Here is a 19,223-nt window from a genome sequence, read left to right on the forward strand (position 1 = left end):
AAGCGGCTTCAGGGCATTTTACGCTCAAAATTTCTGACCAGTCGGGGTTTGCTATATTGCTAAATATCTAGACTGATATCATCTTTGCTTGCGGGACAGCCCTCTTGTGCTTCGAGCCTCTTAATAATATCGTCAAGTTATGACCTATATGTGCGCTTACGGGACCCGATATAAGTTTTGAGTCATGAATGCTATGAAAACATCAATTAATTAACTTCGATGAAAGGTCCTAAATGCGGGTTGGGTTACGTATAATGGTGGAAACCCCATTTGCGTCTAGTATTCTGCATGCAAAGTTCAACCTGCGTCGTGGAGGGTTTGATGAAATCAACATTCAAATCTCCTGCTGAAACAGTTCATAACCATTGTCGATTACGCGTCCCAAGTACTCATCGATCAAATTGACGAAGTTTGGTCTTCTGCCTCCAGTGTTCTGTATTAAGAACGAAATACAGTGTTTTTGGAACGGATGCTGAGCGCTTCATAATTGCAACTAACAGAGGTGTACCGCGATTCAAGATGGCAACTCATCTCATTTTTCCCCGTTATCATAATACTACCTCCCCTCCGGCAGGTTCTATTTAAGAAGTACGTTGTGCAGCCAGGGGGCCTAAGAATAAGAGATTCATTTGGTACCACGTTTCGGGAATCATAAAGACATCAGGTTCATAACCAAAGGTTGAAATAAGTCCAAGAGTGATCTTTGTTGTGTGCCGACAGCGCGTTGACGTGTATGAAGGAAGACTGACGTGATTATCCATACGCGAAATGCCTACTTGGGCTAGTGTTCGCTAGGCGTTGCTCATTACCGAAGAAAAATATGCCCTGATCTGATATCAGCAATCAGTTAATCTTCTCGAGATCACTTGTGCTCGTGACGTGAAGAACTCTCAGTATTTCTTGCAAATATTTTGCTGTGGGTTGTCGACGCATATTTCGGTTTCATTTCTTTCTTTTTAGCAACAATCCTCCCCAAAAGCTTTTTTAGTTCCTGGCACAACTGGTCATTTATAAACACAACAGAAGAATCCTCAATGTCAAGGTCAGTGCCGAAAACTTTTTTTTGGTGCTTTTTCAAAAACAGTGCCCCGTTTTGAGCGTTTGCAAAATTGAACAATTATCTTCATGTCAGTGGAATTTTTTCAAGGCAATCAGTGGTAGCCTTCCACATCACAGCTTTTGATTGGTTCTGTAATAATTGTACCAATGGTTTCCTGGACGCTAGACAGATTGTCATTTTCGATAGCTGGAATGCCTTCGATTTCCTGTTCTTTGAGTATTGTTCAAGCTTTGTTATTTTTTGTTCATGCTCGAGCATCTGCTTCCTCAGGACTGCATACACGGAGGACAGAGAAGCGTTCTGTGCCTTGAGTTGACAAGACGGCACCCAATCTCCCATGTTGTTGTGAACCGGAGATCCGCCTCTTGTTATTTGGCGCAGGATGCCCACTGTCAAGAATCAACCAATTAACCTAGACCGAAATAATAATTCCTTTTTTTCATCATTTATTCTAATAGAGCAAGGAATAACGTGTCCGTACAAGCACAAAGCGAACAAGGCAGGGGGAGCCTCAGGCTGCGTGAAGATACATGCAGAGTTATTTTCAAACACGGAATTGATCATCGCGCGACTAGCTGAACTTTTTATTTTTAATAAAATCTCAAAGTTATGGTGCATGTGCAACCGTTTCTGAGCTGTAGTCTGTTATGCGAGTGACAGCATGTAAGATTACCCGTTTAGGGAAATATGTTTCCCGCAAGAACCGACTGTGATTGGGGTGCGATACAGTGGCAAAGCTTTCCGTTTTTCTATGTGCCCTGAAAAGTTTTGGCCTTACTGGGGAACTTCAACGCCATATTCGCCAAAAAAGCCGGAATAACAAACCTGCATTAAAAGGGGAATGTCGCAAATGGCTCAGTACACATCACTTGCACAGAAGCGTCCGGCATGTTTGAGGTCGGAAGTGCGTCAAACACCTGCCTGTTTTTTTTTATCCGTTTATCGCCACCTTCTCAGGCCTGCACTGCGGAAGCAGTGCACCGCATGGTAATGTCACATGTACTTCGCACACCACCACAGTGACCACAACGTCACATGCAGCCCATCTACATTCACCATTCGAACGATTAACCTTGTTGGAAGTCTTGCCAGCGCCATCTATTTTTGAGTAAACTTACTATTTCTTCGGAGATGTCGACCGGCCCCAAAAGGGTGCGCTGTGCACGGCCCAATAACGGTGCCAAGGCTTACTTTCGGGAATGCGGTTTGGTGCCTTAGGCTAAAAGTTCAGTCGAGATTAGAAGCGAATCAGAGAGCTGCTAGAAGTTTAACACTAGGTGCCCACAGCAAAATAACAAACGAAGCATAACAGGGGGATATGGGCTGGGCATCGTTCGAAGCACGGGAAGCTCAAAGTAAAGTGTTATATGAAGGACGCCTGAGTAAACTGGACGCTAACAGGTGGGCAGCTAAGGTATTTGAATAGTAGTACAGAAAGAGCGTTGACCCACAATGGCGGAAAAGGACTGGGAAGCTCACCAGCTAGGATGCAGGAAACAAGGACGGAGAAGTAAAGACCTTCAAAATACAGGTAAAAACGCAGGAGGTGAAAACTGGATTAGTTCAATGGAAAATAAGCAGAGTGTAGAACTATACTGTAATTGGAAAAGCCAGATCAGGAAGGAATCGTTCTATGATAACTGAAGAGGTAGTGCCCTACTCTTTGGAGCTAGATTAGGGTATCTTAGAACGCGCGGCTACAAAAAGAAATATAACTAAGAAGATGGCACATGTCCAGTTTGTGGTAAATCTGTAGAAAGAATTAAACATCTTATTCACGAATCTGGTGGTATCCATCCGGATGTCGATGCAGGCACAGTCACTCCCCCCGAGGCCCTAGCGTTTAGAGATAACAGCGGTCATGTGAATGAATCTGCGGTGGAACCTTGGAAGTTAGCAAAAAGCGGTTCCAAGATTTGTGGCTCAAAAGCAGAGAGTCGACATAATGTTGGAAGTGTAGGATTTAAAATGTACTTAAAGAAAATGGCGAAGGTATAGGCCGATTCATAATAGAAATATAAAGAAAAAATGAATGGGGAAAAAAGCCAAGAATAGTGGCAACTGCCACCAACCCTTTTCAAAGGTGATCATCCATACATCCATCCTACATCTGTAAAAACAGAGATTGTGTCTTTAAATGTGTTACTGCTGAACTAGCAACCTTATTGCCTCAGAAGGTTGTGGTATTTATCCAGATGCTGATACATCGTCAGGATCAACATCTCCGAGGCTCAAGCACTGAAAGATAAGAAGTTAATCTGACCACATCGGCAACAAACGAGAGCTAGCAGCAGTTGAAATAATAGCTGTCGAAAACCACGCAAGCAACGGGAAGAACTGCAGAAGCCGAATTCCTTGAACGCTAAAAATTATAACATTTCAAAGTAATGTGCAGGGTCCATTCCAAAACACGAGCTGTAGAGGTTAACAAATGAAGTGAAAACTAAACAAAAAATTTTTCTGCCTTGTGGCTTCTGCGACAACCCCATTTCAATGGGGATGTTCTTAGCATCCATCCATTCATGCATTGAACTAACCCAAGGAGGTTATATACTTAACTAGCCTACCGCCAGTTGGATATATTTTAGTGCGTTAGCAGTAGATGTCCCATTCCGTCGCCTTTGTTACGGATTAAGATTATGTTAAGTTCTTCCAAGCTTCTGGTACGCTGGACGTTATCAGGCATTGCGTGTAATCATCATCAGCCTGACTACGCCCACCGGAGGACAAAGGCCTCTCTCTTGTCTCTCCAATTAACCTTGCCCTTGGAGCGATATAGGAGAGGCCTTTGTCCTGCAGTGGGCGTAGTCAGGCTGATGATGATGATAATATTTTATTCCGCCACTTAGTTTGTGAGGTCGTTCTGCCCACTGGGTTGTAGGCAGCCTGCCCTCGGTGGCTTCCGTAGGTGGCAGATGGGCCTCCTAGGTCACGTGACTGTGGCGTCATTGCAACTTACCCACCGGATTGTGTTTGAACTGCCCACCATGGCAGGTGGCTGTTCTATTAATGGTTGGTCGTGAGAGGTTACTCGGGAAGAGCGACCTGGGACTCACAAACCCCACTGGTGGCAGCAGCACCGGCCATCAGTGGGCAGTGGAGCATCGCTTAACCGCTGCACCACCGCGCCAGGAGTGTTTTGAGGACTCTCGGCGATTTATGAATATTAAGTAGAAATGATCATTTCCGCATACATGGGCATTAGCCCATTAACGCTATCCCGTCATGCACATAGGCGGAGCTTAAGCGATTTCGCCGATGTTTGTCTGAGGCCTCCTTCACTTTGACTTTGACTTTGCGCATTTTACCTAACCACGCTACAACTTCCGCGTTTTTTTTATTTTAAGTTACATTCAAACGAAACTTCGTTCATGGTCCTGCAGGCGGGTGGAGGGCGAGGCTGAAGCTAGATCCACCCGTCGCTACGAGCCTCAGCCAATAGCGTAATAATGAGCATAACATTCTTCGGCACTAGACGACAGTCCCTTGGGCTTTGAAGCACAGTGTCATAATACAAAATAGCATAAAAAATATTGACAAAAAGTGTTTTTACGTGGCTTTTCGTTGGATCGAGGAATGCAAAGCGCCACTCTTTTCTCTTCACACGGGGCGCCCCGTTCTAACTTGTATCGTTTTCTCATGGAGCAGCTGTACGCGATCGTTGCTAAATTTTTTGCGCAGTAGTTGTCGGATAAAGAGTACGACGACTAGTGCCCCGTGTGAAGCACGAAGCAACCCTGCTTCGTATTGATATGCTTTTGAGAGGGCACTACTAGCGTAGCCTCCGCTGCGTAATAACTTTTTACTACCTAAGGTCAGAACTAACTACGGGAAACAATGCCTTCATTTTTCATCCGTATCATTTTGGAACTCTTTGAACATAGACATCAAACAAACTAATACGCTTTCTTCATTCAAGGTCAAACTAAAGCTCTTCCTTCTTAATTTGTGATTTTTTTTTCTTATTGATTCTATGTATCGCGGCATCTGTGAGTGTTTTATTGTACATTATCGTGCATTACATTGTTTATATTTAAATATTTCAGTAACTAATATTACACTGTGTGCCTATATTTATTCTGTTGCGTCGCTAATTAATGCGTTGTGTATTGTATATTATGTTGCATATTGAAATTTATTTTCATGGGAGGTCCCGCCCGCCGTCTTGTACCATGGGACCTCTCGCTGTATACAATTGCAACATTTATTGTATTCCTCAATAAACTTTCAACTTTCAACATTGCGCACTGTGTGAAGTGGAGTATTACGAGTGTCATCTGCTTCCACGCAGCGTGCTGCAACGCAGCTTTTACGTTGACGGCTCCAGTCTGCTCTGTTGTATTTATTTTCATTTCAGTGCAGTGCAAATTATCCAGTATGGTGGCGATAGGAGGACTCCTTTTGTGACCAGCCTGCTTCCGCGATTAAGTAACGCTTGTTTGTTGATAGTGATATCCTCTTATGAGCGAGTCTTTTCTTTCTGGGTCTGTAAATAACTAATAAACGAAGACAAAAAATCGCTGCCACTCTTCTGAAAACGGCCAACACACTAATTTCGCTGCTCTCTCGTCTGAAAGCGAAACGGTAGGCAGTCGGCGCGCTTTTTTTAGTGCGCGAGCCCTAATCCGATGAGTACGACCTCCGAGCATTCCTTGTCTGTTCGCAGATGGCCTAGCGCCAGCGCTCTGTCCTGCGGCACTGACAGCTCATCGTCGTCTTCTACGTAGCACAAATACGGGCTTTTGCACTGATTTGAATGTTAGTCTTTTCCTTCGGATTTTAAGTGTTTAATAAAAACCACCGCAACAAGAAGTGCGGTTTTGTTGCAGGTAAGAAGGTAAGAAAGGCACAGCGATTGTCACGCTGTTTACGCACACGTAAGCAGGAAATATTTGCCACTCACCGTCGCTTATGTTTGTATTCTTGGCTAAGCTCGTCGGGCTGCTTTCCTCGCATTTCGACGGTAATTGCCCATTGACGGCGAAATGCCGTTCGTCGAGAAAGCGTATCATACTTCATCTTCTTGAATTGCACGAATCCGATAGTGAGTGGTGGCTCCATGTGCACTTCGCTTTTGCGCTATTTTCTGGCTTATTAACCTTTCGCTTGCCGATGTTCGAAACTGGAACATACGAAACTCAATTTTACAGCGAAAGCTGCATCGGCTTTGTAACGGCAGCCGCAACGCGTTACGCTGTTGAGGTCAAAGTGGGACAATTACAGAGCCTTTCCTTTCCTCAAAACTAACCAGCGGCTCAACCTATCAGAAAAAAAATGTGGATATGGTGTGATATGGGTGATATGGGTGATATGGGCAATGTGGGCGATGTGGGTCATTTGGATAATATGTGTCACAAGAGGAATACGGTTCATATGGGGTGAGCATTTTTTGAAAATATCGGAGGCATGGCCACATGATTCCAATTTAAGTGGTAATTCGTGAATACACCAGTAAAATAAGTCGACTGCAATAAAAAAACGAAAAATCGCGCCTGAGCCTGGTTAAGAACCGGCCTCCTTCGTATTCTCAGCTGCGCACACTGACCGCTAAGCCACGAGAATTGTTTTTTTTTTCTTTTTCCCCAAAACGGTATTTACTACCCAAGGTCATGTATGTACAGAAGGGGCTATATACAGATTATTTAGAAAGCACATAGCAAGTGACTGCACTGCAGTAGCTTGACAGAAGAGTACACAGCTAAAAGGGCGGCAAAAATAGAAATCGCATCACCAGCTGAAGCCAGTTCGGTAGAAAGTCTTTTCCATCACAAATGTCCCTGAGTTGGAGCATCATTCGATTGAAATGGCTCCTGGTTTAAACAAGAGGTTCAGCGTTGCGGTCCAGCTTGCGCGTTTTCCATAGGCTATGAAATCCAATGAGGAAAAACATGTCAAATCATTCATAATCATGTTGAGTAGCCGCTAATGAACACAGTCTTTCTTTAGCGTCCTCTGCAACACATCCCGAAAGAAAATCGCATCCTTGCAGTTAATAAAACAGTGTTCAATAGTTTCAGGTACACTGCACAGACTGCAGGTTAAAAGACGGTACAAAAATGTCTTTCCTATGGAGCCACGTGTTAATAGGTAGAGCTTCGGTGTGCAATTCACAGAAAAATGTTTTGGTGCAAGGAGGAATCGGCACCTTGCACACTCGCGTTAACACAGCATGACCCTTGAGGCCAAAGTACACAGCACGATACTGTGGCGGCGGAAAGAGCTTCGTTATGAAACACCTGTACAGATTCTAACGCGAAACAGAAAATAAGTACTCGTTAGAAAATCGAAATAAAAAAACCCGCAGACACACAAACTTTCTGAGTAAAGCCCAGTAAAGAGGGGCACTCAGCGAAGCTTGAAGGTTTTGAAACAGGGACATGAAATTAATCTGCAAGAATGCTCGAATAATTGGATGAGAACAATCACGAAAAAAAAAGAATCGACCAGCTAACTGTCTCACATTCAGGCGAACAAAGTCCAATCCTCGTGCACAAGTACGAGGGCTGTTTGATAAGTGTGGTAAAAATACAAGTGATGGCGCTACAATTGTGTTTTCTACTAGATGGCGCGCGAGAAGCACACTTCATAGGACGTCAGAACGTGTTTATGCTTGTACCGACAGTTAGTAAGCTTCCGACAGCCATTGGCGCAGAGCTGTGTGGTGATTCCCACCAAAATGGAAAATTTTGAATTTCGAGCAGTGATAAAACATTTTTATTTAAAACAGTGGACGCCTGCCCAAATTAAAGCCGAGTTGATCGAAGTTCATGGACACTCTGCATCATCACTGAAGACCATTTACTACTCGATAAATGAATTCAAACATGGCCTAACTTCGACGCAAGATGAAGCACGTCTTGAGCGTCCAAACAGTATCGAAAATTCATAGAATTATCATTGAAGACCGCCGAGTGAAGGTACGTGAGATAGCTGAAATTGTAGGCATCTCATCAGAGAGAGTGTTCACAATATTCTTCATGAAAAATTGGAGATGAAGAAGGTCTCTGCACGTTGGGTGCCGCGACTGCTGACGATCGACCAAAGACGCATGCGGACAGACAACTCGCAGAAGTGTGTATCGATGCTTGATCGCAATCCTCAGGAATTTTGGCCAAGATTTGTGACAGCTGAGGGGAAGTGGGTGCATCATTACACTGCAGAGTCTACAGAGTTACACTGCAGAGTTACACTGCATCATTACACTGCAGAGTAAAAGCAATGGACTGGGCCTGATGAAGTGCGCCAAGAAAGGCAAAGACTGTTTGTTCAGCCGGAAAGGTAGTGGCGACCGTCTTTTGGGATTCACGTGGAATAATCTTTGTAGACTACTTACAAAGCAGCAAAGCGATAACAGGACCATACTATGCGACACTCCTAGAGAAACTGAAAAAAGAATTACGCACTAAACGGCCTGGGTTAGCACGGAAAAAATTCCCCTTTCACCAAGACAATGCTCCACCCCACAGATCTCTTGTCGCAATGGCCAAATTGCACGAGTTAGGCTTCGAGGTTCTGCCTCATCCACCCTATTCTCCGGATTTTGCCCCATGAGACTTGTTCCTTTTTCCAAACCTAACGAATTGGCTGGGCGGATAGAATTTTTCTTCAGATGAAGAGGTTATCTCAGTGGTGAATGACAACTTCAAGGGCCCCGCACCATTCTTTTTTTCTGGGGGAATGAAAAAATTGGAGCAGCCCTGGAAAAAGTGCACGGAACTGGAAGGGAGAAAAATAAATAAAAAAATAAAATATTGTTTTCAGCAAACTTGCTATCTTTAATTACGTTTTACCACACTTATCAAACGACCCTCGTAGATATGACAAGATGATCACGTCGCATCGGCTTGAAATTGGATGGCCGAATAAAAGTAGCAAATATTCGATGAAAATGCTGGATGTAATGCCTAGCGCTATGCAAGACCTGGAGTACGGAATCATTTTTTAAGGCGGAAGCCTTGAATGTCTCATCGTTGTAAGCAGCAGTTGTCGACAGAACATGTCACGCTTTTCAATTGGTGGAAACGGTCGTGACGTCACAGTGCGGGAATTTCAAACGGGGCCAATTGTACTTTGGCTAGTAACCATGCAACCAATTGAAGGGATCGTATAGTGACGCTCCAAGTGGGACTGAGCTTCGTTAATTGCTTAATTACCCAATTAGCCTAATTAGCTTTGCTAGTCAGGCCATATAAATAAATAAAACCGATTAAGAAATTGGTCGAGCTCAGGAATCGAACCCCGGTCTTCGCCGTGAGAGACGAGCATGCTATCCACTCCGCCATGCCAGCTCGATGGTTTGGAATGAACAAAAGCGCGTCTAGTGAATACGGTGTCTTCACTCACTCTCATCCTCCTCCATTCCCTTCCGGCGAGGTTTAGGTGTCCACCGACAAATGAGAGACAGATACATTTCCTTTCCTCAAAAACCAATTTACCGACAAGCGAGGCGTAAAACCGAATGGGCGATCGCGTTCTATGGACTCCTTGGCAGCGTTGCAAGACGCTGTCGCGTTCCACTCTTAGGGGCGAAGCTTAACATCTTAACCACACATCAGTGACCACACTTTAGGTCACAAAAGTGCCCCCCCCCTGAATTTTGTGCGACAGTTACTGCATAATTTCCTTTCCTCAAATACAATTTTCATTTTCTTCATTACGGTTCCTCTTTATCTATCTTCTTTCACTCCCACTTCCTCCCTTCCTCTACGGTGCGGTTCAGGTGTCCACCGAGATGACAGAAAATTACTGCGCCATTTCCTTTCCTCAAAAAGCGTTGCGTTCAAAGGGCAAGGCATCCGCCGAAACGGGTGGTGGGGCTCCGTGGACTCCCTGGCAGCGCTACAACGCGCTGTCGCGTTCCACTCCTAAAGGCGAAGCTTAAGCGTCATTAATTAGCAGTTAATTAGTATTCAGGCATTAATCAGTAATTAACCATTAATTAATCACTTAGTAATTAGTACTCAATTATATGTGACGCCACCAGTGCCACAGAAACAGCGAAGGTGGTGCGGAAAACGCTTCCGCCTCTACCCACTTTAGACAGTCAAAGTGCCCCCTGAATTTTTTGCTGCCATAAAGGTGTTGCAGGCCTGAGCACGACCGAAACTTGAAAGTAGATGTGGGACAAAACTATGAGCATAACGCTCGATGGCCAGAACCCGCTCCTTCCAGTAAGGTGCACTTAATTGCTTGAAGTGGAACGCAAGATATTTAGGCGACACATACGACCATTCTATTCCGGCCTAACGGAGTGTTGTTGAGCCCCATGAACCGAAAAACAGGCCAGAAATTATGGAGCGATTCATCTAAGCGCTAGAAATGATGCCAAATTGATATGTTGTCGATACAATTTTGTCAGTGCTGCGCTTGTCAAAGCAAAAGAAAGCAAGATCGTCAGCATATGCAAGCCTGATGTCCGCACTGCTTTCTGCCCTTTATCTGGAGCCGCTTGGTTTGAGTGTTCTGTGTAACAGTAATATTCATGGCTTCTCTGCTTTCGGTAACGAAGTCTAAGCCACGTGGAACACTGGGCAAAAGCGCATTATTTTCTGAAGTATATTGCAAATGCGCATTTTCGAACTTTGTATATTTTTACCAAGGGAACACAGCGCAGTCGTAGCTATAGCTGCTTGCTTTGCAAATGCGCTGAGTACTTTTGCGGGCTATCAACAGGTGTCACTTATGCCCTGCATCTTTATTAAGCATCGGTTGTGGTCGAACCCTCTTAGAACGTCATAATTTCTCAATGCTAGCTTTCATGTTGTCCCCTCAGAAGGCACGATGTTCTTGCTGCGCACAGAGCTATGTAGCTGATCAACTCCTGGTATAATGCGTCGTTTAGCTTCACATGCGGCCAGAGGAGGAGCGTCTTCGAGAATATATTTCAGACTAAGCATTCAGAGGCGCGCAAATACACAAGTAACCATTGAATGAACCACAGGCTGGTACACGTGCCATGGTGGCAGGGTACATATCATTCTTTACAGACAGATATTCAGGTCATGTAGATTTATACCACAATAAGACAATTGACCCAATAGATGATACAGGTTCTGTTAACCTAACCACACATGGGCATTTAGGCGCATATGCCCATATGGCCTCATATAGCCTCCTATATCAACTATACTCGCGCCCCTACGCCCCATAAGAGGTGATATTGACCCCATATGGCCCACACATGGCTTTATATGTGTCCCATACGGCTTCATATATATCCCTTATGAATTCATATGTGCACACAGCGGCGGGCTTCCAAAGCCTCGGGGCTTTCCTCAAGAAACCGCTACATGTGCGAGATATTGCTTAAACAAGTTTCGAAAATTGTTGTTTGCCGATTAGTCTGATTGTCCGTTCCCGTTAACTCCAAAGTTAGCTTAATGTCAGTTTAATGACACTTATGATAACTAAATTCCAAACGAACATACACGGTGAACAAATGAGGTTGCAGTGTCGAGAACGCCGGTCGGAGTCGGCCATGAAGCTTTCAAAACACGCAGAGCAGCGCCGTGAGGAAAAGGATAAAGGAGGGAGTGAAGAAGGAATGGAGAAAGAGGGTGGAGGACTCCGTTGCAGCCCCGGCAAGCCGCGGCACCTCTTTCTCATTCTTTTTTCCCTCCCACCATCCTGTTTCCCCCCATACCCAACCCACACGCTGTTCGGCGTCCTTCCATTCCTGACTGTCCTCCTCGCACGCCAGCTGTGGCTGCTGTTAAGGTGTCCACCGAGATATGGGCCAGCTACTGCGCCATTTCCATACCTCAAAAGGCTTCCAGGAGTGCCCTGTTCCTGCATGTTTTTATGATTTTATAATCCTTAAATGACGCAGCGGCGGAGTTCAATGCTGCGCTGACGAGATGCGAACAGCAAGTGTCTACGACGGATGTTCGCGAAAAGTGTGCGCCATGGGATACTCGTACATTCGCTATGCCGGCGGAAGTAGATATTCTCTATTCCGTCGGGAATATAAAAAGCCTGTTGATATCCGAGCTGACTGTGCAAGAACGCATCGCTAGCTCTGCTGCTGGCTCATTAAGAGGCGAAGCCAGTGGCCAAACGAGTTCGATTCAGAGAGGCGAACACTAAACGTGCGCGAAATAGAAAAGTAAAGCCAAGTAGCTTTCTGTTTCAGCTTGGCTCTTCGCGGGCGTGAAATGTCTGTAAATTTTCTTATGCCAGGGCTACCGTCCACGCTGCATGCGTACGCCGAACCGACCTTGCCTTCCAGAAACGCCGATAATTCCAAGGCGTTTTCGCTGAATAATGCGGTAAGCCGGTAAGCTTAGCTCTATTATTTTATTTTCATTCAAAATATACGTTTATTCGAATGTTTTTTTTTTCGCAAACTGCATAATGATTGATGAAAGCATCGTGACAATAAGATTTATTACCGACTTATGTAAATGTTAATGGTAAATGGGCGTATTTGCGGCCTTGTCACAGTCGAGTGTCCATGGTGCCGTTTTGCTGGAAAAATAAATGTTGAAATCAATGAAACAAGGGAAGTGCAATGCCAAATATGTCAAAAAGCAAGAAGAGTCCGGGTGAATGCAGGGTGTTTCGTGTCAACAGCACTGGAGTAGGAAACCCCTTCTTTTTCGTCGTGCCGCCGACCTTTTTGGTTTTCGTGCGTTCTGCCCTGAGCACGAAAGGCAAATTTCTCATAAAGCTACGTCTAACAAAACTTCGCCAGTGCCGCCGCTTTTGATGCTCTAAAACTTCTTAACTGATGCTGCCTGTTCATCTAAAACCACTGAAAGAACCCTGTTTCTTCTCAAGGAGTGGCAACGGTGCTGCTTCAGCTACTTTTAAGGAATACGTAGTTTTTTGTTTTCTGCGAATTCTTGACTGATCATGCATCGAAAACCTGGTAAGCAGGACCCTCACGCAATAAAAGCCTCAGGTTTCTCAGATCCATGGTACTGTATTAAGCAAAACGACAGACAGACATTATACAGTATAACATTTCTTTAATAAAAGTCATTCCAACAAAAGCGCGTGTAAACAGAAGAAAACAGCCGCCGTAATGAAATGTACACTGGCAGGAACAGAGCACTCAGTGATACCCTTGCCTAGTTCACTCACGTACTGTTCTTATTCCCGTATGCAGCATCCCACTGACACGTAGTTACTCGTTGCTTTATGCGAACGCTAATGGTAGGAAGCCTGAGATATAAAGATATTTGCTGAATGCCAAAAGATCAGTGTATGACGCAGTAAGCACACACGGTTTACTTATTGTGGGCCTAACCAGTTCCTCATATCCAACTATGATTAGACTCCAAATCAAGAGCAGCTTAGCAGAAGCGTTGTCTATAATAGAGCCCGTGTCAGCAGCGATGCGGGAGATTAACGCAGGAAATGCCTGTTGAGTTCGTACTGGTAGTTATCAGGACATTTCTTGAATGTTCCTTCTATCAAGTATGTGTTAATGGCTGTGGCGGAGGACACCTCCGAGTACAGCAGGGACTTTCCCAACATTGCAAAAAAAAAAAATGAAAACAAGAAGGAGACTAAGGCAATGCATCGCACACGAAGCAAGTTGAAGTGAACTGCATCCATAGACCTCTGAAAAACGCCAGAGGACGAGTATACCCGTCTACACCTTCCTACCATCACAACGCATGCGAACAACGTTAGACACCACTTCAGGCGCAGTTTGGCTATGTATGCGCCGTGGCTATGCAAATTAGAAAACTTGTGCATTCATGTCTTCAAGTGACTGCAAATGCGACATATATTGTCAAAGAGAAAGCATATAGGAGGCCAACATTTGCGAGAATAAACTTGTACACCACTCAGGAACTCAGAACAGTTCCTGAGTTTTGTCCTGCAGTGTTGCACGCTAACAAGCATTTTGTATGCTGTAGCCCGCGTTTCGCAGCTCTGCTAAGTATACCTTTTTCGTTAAAGCTCGAAGATATTCAGTGTAGATTTATTTTCTTTGAAGCGCTGAATTACGTGTACATGAAAGAATGAATTCTTATGACTATAATGTGAAGCTGCCGCTGCATTTTGCATAAGCGCGAAGCAATGCAATATCGTCGTCTTCTTCAGCCGTCACTTCAGTCTTCAGAGAAGTAACAACGGCTCAAACGCTGAGCTGTAGGCATGTCCAGCATATGCGCTGTATTCGCACAGATCGCCGAGCGGGCAACTTCGATGAGCAAGGAAAAAACTGGACGGCGGAGGAGTTGGTGCAGAAGAGGGCAGCACGGACACGTACAGCTTCAGATTGTTCGAGCACGGCCGCACGCACCATCCACACTGGATCGCCTTTACACGGGCTCCTTCTTGATGCCGTTGGCAGCAGGGCTCGCAGCTTCCTGCGGTGGCTGCTTGGTGACAACATGCGCAGCTGGGCGGGGCGGCTTGTGCGAGCCGGTCACGTTGTCCCAAAACCATACGATGGGCTTCTCGAACAGCACGGATGCCACGAAGCCCAGGATGACGGCCACCACGAAGTTGGAGATTGCCGACATGAACTGCGTGTTTCGGGAGGTAGGTGAAGAGAAGAGGAACAAATCAGACATAAAGCGATTGCGTCGATGCAAAATCTAATGCAAGTGACCAGGTCCGCACTTGAGGTTGTTGAGGATGCAAAAATGTACAGTGCTCTTAAGCCTGCGTTTGTGTACATAGGAAGGCGCGAATTTGAAATGGCACAACATCTGAAATTAAGTTTAAAATGTTTTCTTTTTCTTTTTCACTTTGCCCCGGAGCTCTTGAGCACACATGTCAGTGCTCTGCACTGAAAAACTATGAAACATGCAACGCTGTTGCTTTACAACAAGGGTGACACTGCGTGTTCAATCTTGAAGGCATAAACCGATGGCTTTTCCATGTGTGTCGTTCCTATGCGAAGCCAGCGGAATATCAGCGTGTGCAGTAATTCACACACTTAAAAGCGGCGTTGACCAGACACCACTGCCAAACTCTGCCATAGACATACTAAACCGCCTGCTGCATTTGGCTAGTTTTGCATTCTGGTCGGAACAATTCAAAAGCTTGATTTGGGCAGTACGTAATATTATTAATCTTGTACTTTTTCTTCTTTCTTTCAAATTATTTAATACGCATTAATCATTTACAGAATTTTGAAACTGTAATTTTTCACCTTTCAAACAAATTTTTTCATCCCCTTCATCCCCCTCGTTATTTCTTTCACATGTTGTACTGACTGATTTTTTAAACACAGTTTTCAATCCCACAGTGCTTTTGATGATACCTTTCTTGCACAGACTAATAGATCTCATCGTTTTGCGTACTCTGAGCAGAGCAAGTGAGTACATGTACTTACCACGTGGAAATGGTCGGGGCTTAACCTTTCCCGAATGGTCCATAACTTGAGGTAAATAACGTATATGTGTACGACATAAATAGTGAATGAGATGCGGCTAACTGGAACCAGAGGTTTCCAGGATAGGATGGTGTTCAGGATCCCTGCATAGACAATCAAGTGTTACACCACCACCAACATAACTGTTTTTCAAATGATTAATGGTATCGTCAGTAGCTCATGATGTCACAGCAATAAGGCCCACAGTGCATGCCTCAGAATTCTCCAGCACACCACACTCAGATAACAGGAAAGTTTGTGTTTTGGCCAGGGTTCTCATGGCAATATTCTGCCACAGGGTCTCGACTCAAGGGGTTATGCGTTGGGCATCGTGATTAGTAGCGCTTTCATTTATTTTATGTTAAAGGACAAGCTAAAGTTGGGCCATATTGACAGACTATCGTGTTCTAATAACAAAGGCACTGCTTTCGTTAAAAAACGGAGTTTTTATAAGATAGAAAATGTCAAAAAGAGAAATGCTGGTGTCACCATCGCCGATCATTTCGTTAGCAAATTGCGGTCCGTCAAAACAGTTTTTAACTCGCTGATTCGTACACTACACCGCCCTTCATGTGCTAACGGTGATCGTGCAGTCCTTTCCGGTCTTGACGCCACAGATCCGATCGAGTGGCGGGGAAAATTTTTAAATTCAAATTTTTCGGCAATAAATGCACCTTTTGCCTTAGGACAAAGATCAGTAAAAGCCAAAATGGGGAAAAAGATAATTTTTGCTAAGAAAAATGTTCCGTGGAGTTCTTTTGTATGTTCAAATCCTGGCGGACGCCTCGGCGAAGTACTGAATTGTTGCATTCAACAGAGCGGACGTGTTGTACATATCATTAAGTTTTGTGGCGACACATTCTGCGCATATTTCCGCGCAGCCTCCTCCTTGTTATCATCCTGCCCAGCGTAACACGGCCACACGCTGGACTGCGTTACCGATAAAACACAGCGCCACCGCTGCGTCACCCGAGGCATGCGTCGCCGACGGTGGTTACAAAAACAGGCTGCCCGGCTGGGAAGGGCGGCTTTTTCCCTCTGCTACCGAGATGAGTGTAGCGTTGGTATGCTCGTTCGCTGCCACCGCTAATCAAATACACAGTTACATTTTTATGTTGGGATTCGTCCTTCAGCAGAAACGACATCCCACAGTTTGTTTGGCGGAATTTTATAACTGTCATTTGACGTTTCTTGGCTTCGGAATATATATTGCCGAAAAAAAAACAACAGCACAAACACACAAAAATGTACAAGGGAGGTGGGTGAAGGTGTCCCACGCGACAATATACAGCAACTGCAATAAATATGATCAAATCATTGTTAGGCGCCCCATAGTCAAAACGTTGCTCTCTAAAGAAGGTTCTGTGATCACGCCGTTGTTTAAGTTTTGGTGTCAGTCACTGGAAGTGCTATGCCCAGAGCTGAAGCGCACGGCAGCGCCGGAGAGGGAAGGGTTGAGGCCAATCATGCGTTACGTAAGTGCGTACCTCCGCGACCGACGGCGCATGCGTAGACGACCCATCCAAGGCAGGCTGCCCACACCACTCGGTGCAGCGCCGCGTAGGCGCTTGACCACAGGGGGCTCGGGTAGCGGCCGTCCTCCCACGCCACTGTGACCAGGTTGACGTAGGCACCGGCCGCCAAGCACGCCAGCCAGCCAGCGCACTCCAGACGCTGTCGCGCACAGAACAGCGAGAATAGTCAAAACGATCCCGGAAATATATAGCTATTCTTCGCATCTTTTATGCGTGTGGCTGCCTCTTTCGACCCGGCCGCGGCGATCGAATTTCTTTAGAGGAGAAATTCTAGAGGCCCGTGTACTGTGCGATTTAAGTGCATGTTAAAGAACCCCAGGTGGTCGAAATTTCTGGAGCCCTTCACTACGGCGTCTCTCATAGCCGGAGTCGCTTTGGGACGTTAAACCCCATAAACCATAAACATTATAGATAGGATGCTATAAGGTATTGCCAATTTTTCTCTCACAAAATCCGAAAAAACATGCGTGTACCATAGAATAAGGAGGCTAAAGAGACGCAACCCGGGCCCTCTTTACTGACAGAAGCCTGCGCAGGATGACGAGCCGTTCTGCTCAAACCCGTCGGACAATGCTCCGCGCTGCTTGCGCAGGTAAAAACCAAGCGCCCACAAGATCATGCAAGCCTGACGGCGCCATTTCATGAGAATAGCATCACCAAACACTTTAGCTAGGAATATCTAAAGATTAGAGATTAATGATTAGAAAGACAACCTCACAAAACATTCGCTAGAATTATCAAAAAAAAATTATTAGTTCCAACTTTGAGCCGGAGGAGATGCTCGCGCGGTCAGTCTGTTTACACTGTTAGGATGGTACAAGGGCAATTGCGCTGCCTATTATAAATTATTCTCATGACTAGCGGAGGTCTGAATTTTTGTCATGCAATACTGAGCTCACTGAGAACGCCACAGTGTGCGTCGTTTACCTCTGTGGGCGCCTGTGTGCGTGTACGAAACAGCACTTCACAGCGAAAAGCGTAAGCCTCGACGTAGGCTACAGAGTGCCGTTATATTGCAAAGTAACGACTGATTTTATGCTTGATGCAAATGAATAATTTTATGTGGTGAAAGAAAAATACAGTCATATGGTGATATCTTTAAGAGAGAGGCTCGGAAGTCGTCGGAAAGCTCCCGAATATGTATATACATAACTCTGATAACTTCCTTCAATAGAGTAATGTTTTGTACACTTGTTTGAGGTTGAGCGTTGCCTCTTGCTCATTATTACATCCGGTCGGCCAGCAAACGCAACAGTGTACGACCGGCCTTATCTATCAAGTGACTTAGATTGGCTCCTCCTAATATGGAGTTTTTTCTCGAGTCCTTGCGAGACACCAAACTACTTATGCGATTTTAAAGGACAATTCAAGAAGTTCTTCAGCATTTTATAGTTCACTGTGTCGTTGTATTCCTTGATTTCGTAAAAAAAATCGCGGTTCAAAAACCGAGAAAAAAAATTTCTAAGCATGGTAAAGCGTGGATTTTCCTAAGTTGCTAAGCACGGCAAGACATGCTTCGTTTCTTTTTGCTCTCCATAGGCCGTTAGTCCGCTCGTTCGCTGCAGCATATATACTCGCCTAACAATGTCGCCACACCCAAAACCAAGGTGCAGCACACCAGCAAGATCATGGAACTGATAGGTACTGCAATTATATGCTTTTGTAAAGCAACAGCTTACCACCGCATCGTTTCTGACAGAATTGCTCGTTGTCAGATCAGATAATGGGAACTTTAAATGTTTTCGGATAAGCTGCATGTTTCGAATTTTGTCTACAAATTTCGTCTTTGCGCACTATTCGCATGTTTTGGAAGTTGTTTTTGGGAATGGTCATTAGGCGCGCGAGACATTGAAAAGAACAAAAAACACATATTATTGCTACCAAGTGTAATATACACTCTGGGGAAATGACGTTCGCCCAGCAGCGCCCACTCACAGGAGAGATGCGAAGGCGCTGGCGCTTGAGGTACAGGCAGGCCACCAGCGAGCCCATCAGGTACGGGCCGACGTGCACGTATGGCCGGAAGTATATCTCCGACAGTAGCTCCTTGGAATAGCTGCGAGTGTCGGGATAGTGTCAGCCCATTGAACAGAGAAAATGCGTCATTAAAACTGCGCGCCCTCTAGGCAGGGATTGAGGAGACTGTGGCGCAAACATGGTACTTTTTCCTTCCCTTTTTCTGATTCGCGTGTTGATCAAATTTATTTATAACTATTTACAAACTATTTTGTAAAAAAGAATGTACCGCCCTCAATAAAAGCTCAGAGTGCTCAATCAAGCCTAAAATGAA

General features: G+C 45.0%; 1 protein-coding gene across 2 annotated transcripts in view; it reads right to left on the reverse strand.

The window, feature by feature from the left end:
* Positions 1 to 13,033: 13,033 nt before the first annotated feature.
* LOC149357530 (nose resistant to fluoxetine protein 6-like) overlaps positions 13,034 to 19,223 on the reverse strand; it is a 56,729-nt gene continuing 50,539 nt past the window's right edge. For both annotated transcript variants that reach the window (XM_089584798.1, XM_089584797.1), the window contains 4 exons: positions 18,869 to 18,989; positions 16,886 to 17,072; positions 15,360 to 15,502; positions 13,034 to 14,544 (listed from right to left, as the gene is read on the reverse strand). In XM_089584798.1, the coding sequence (XP_089440924.1) occupies positions 14,338 to 14,544; positions 15,360 to 15,502; positions 16,886 to 17,072; positions 18,869 to 18,989 (658 nt within the window). In that variant the 3' untranslated portion in view covers positions 13,034 to 14,337. The remainder of the gene's footprint in view (positions 14,545 to 15,359; positions 15,503 to 16,885; positions 17,073 to 18,868; positions 18,990 to 19,223) is intronic.

Source organism: Amblyomma mixtum, chromosome 3, assembly GCF_055824585.1.
Source record: "Amblyomma mixtum isolate Tamu chromosome 3, ASM5582458v1, whole genome shotgun sequence".
In the NCBI taxonomy this organism is placed as follows: Eukaryota; Metazoa; Arthropoda; class Arachnida; order Ixodida; family Ixodidae; genus Amblyomma; species Amblyomma mixtum.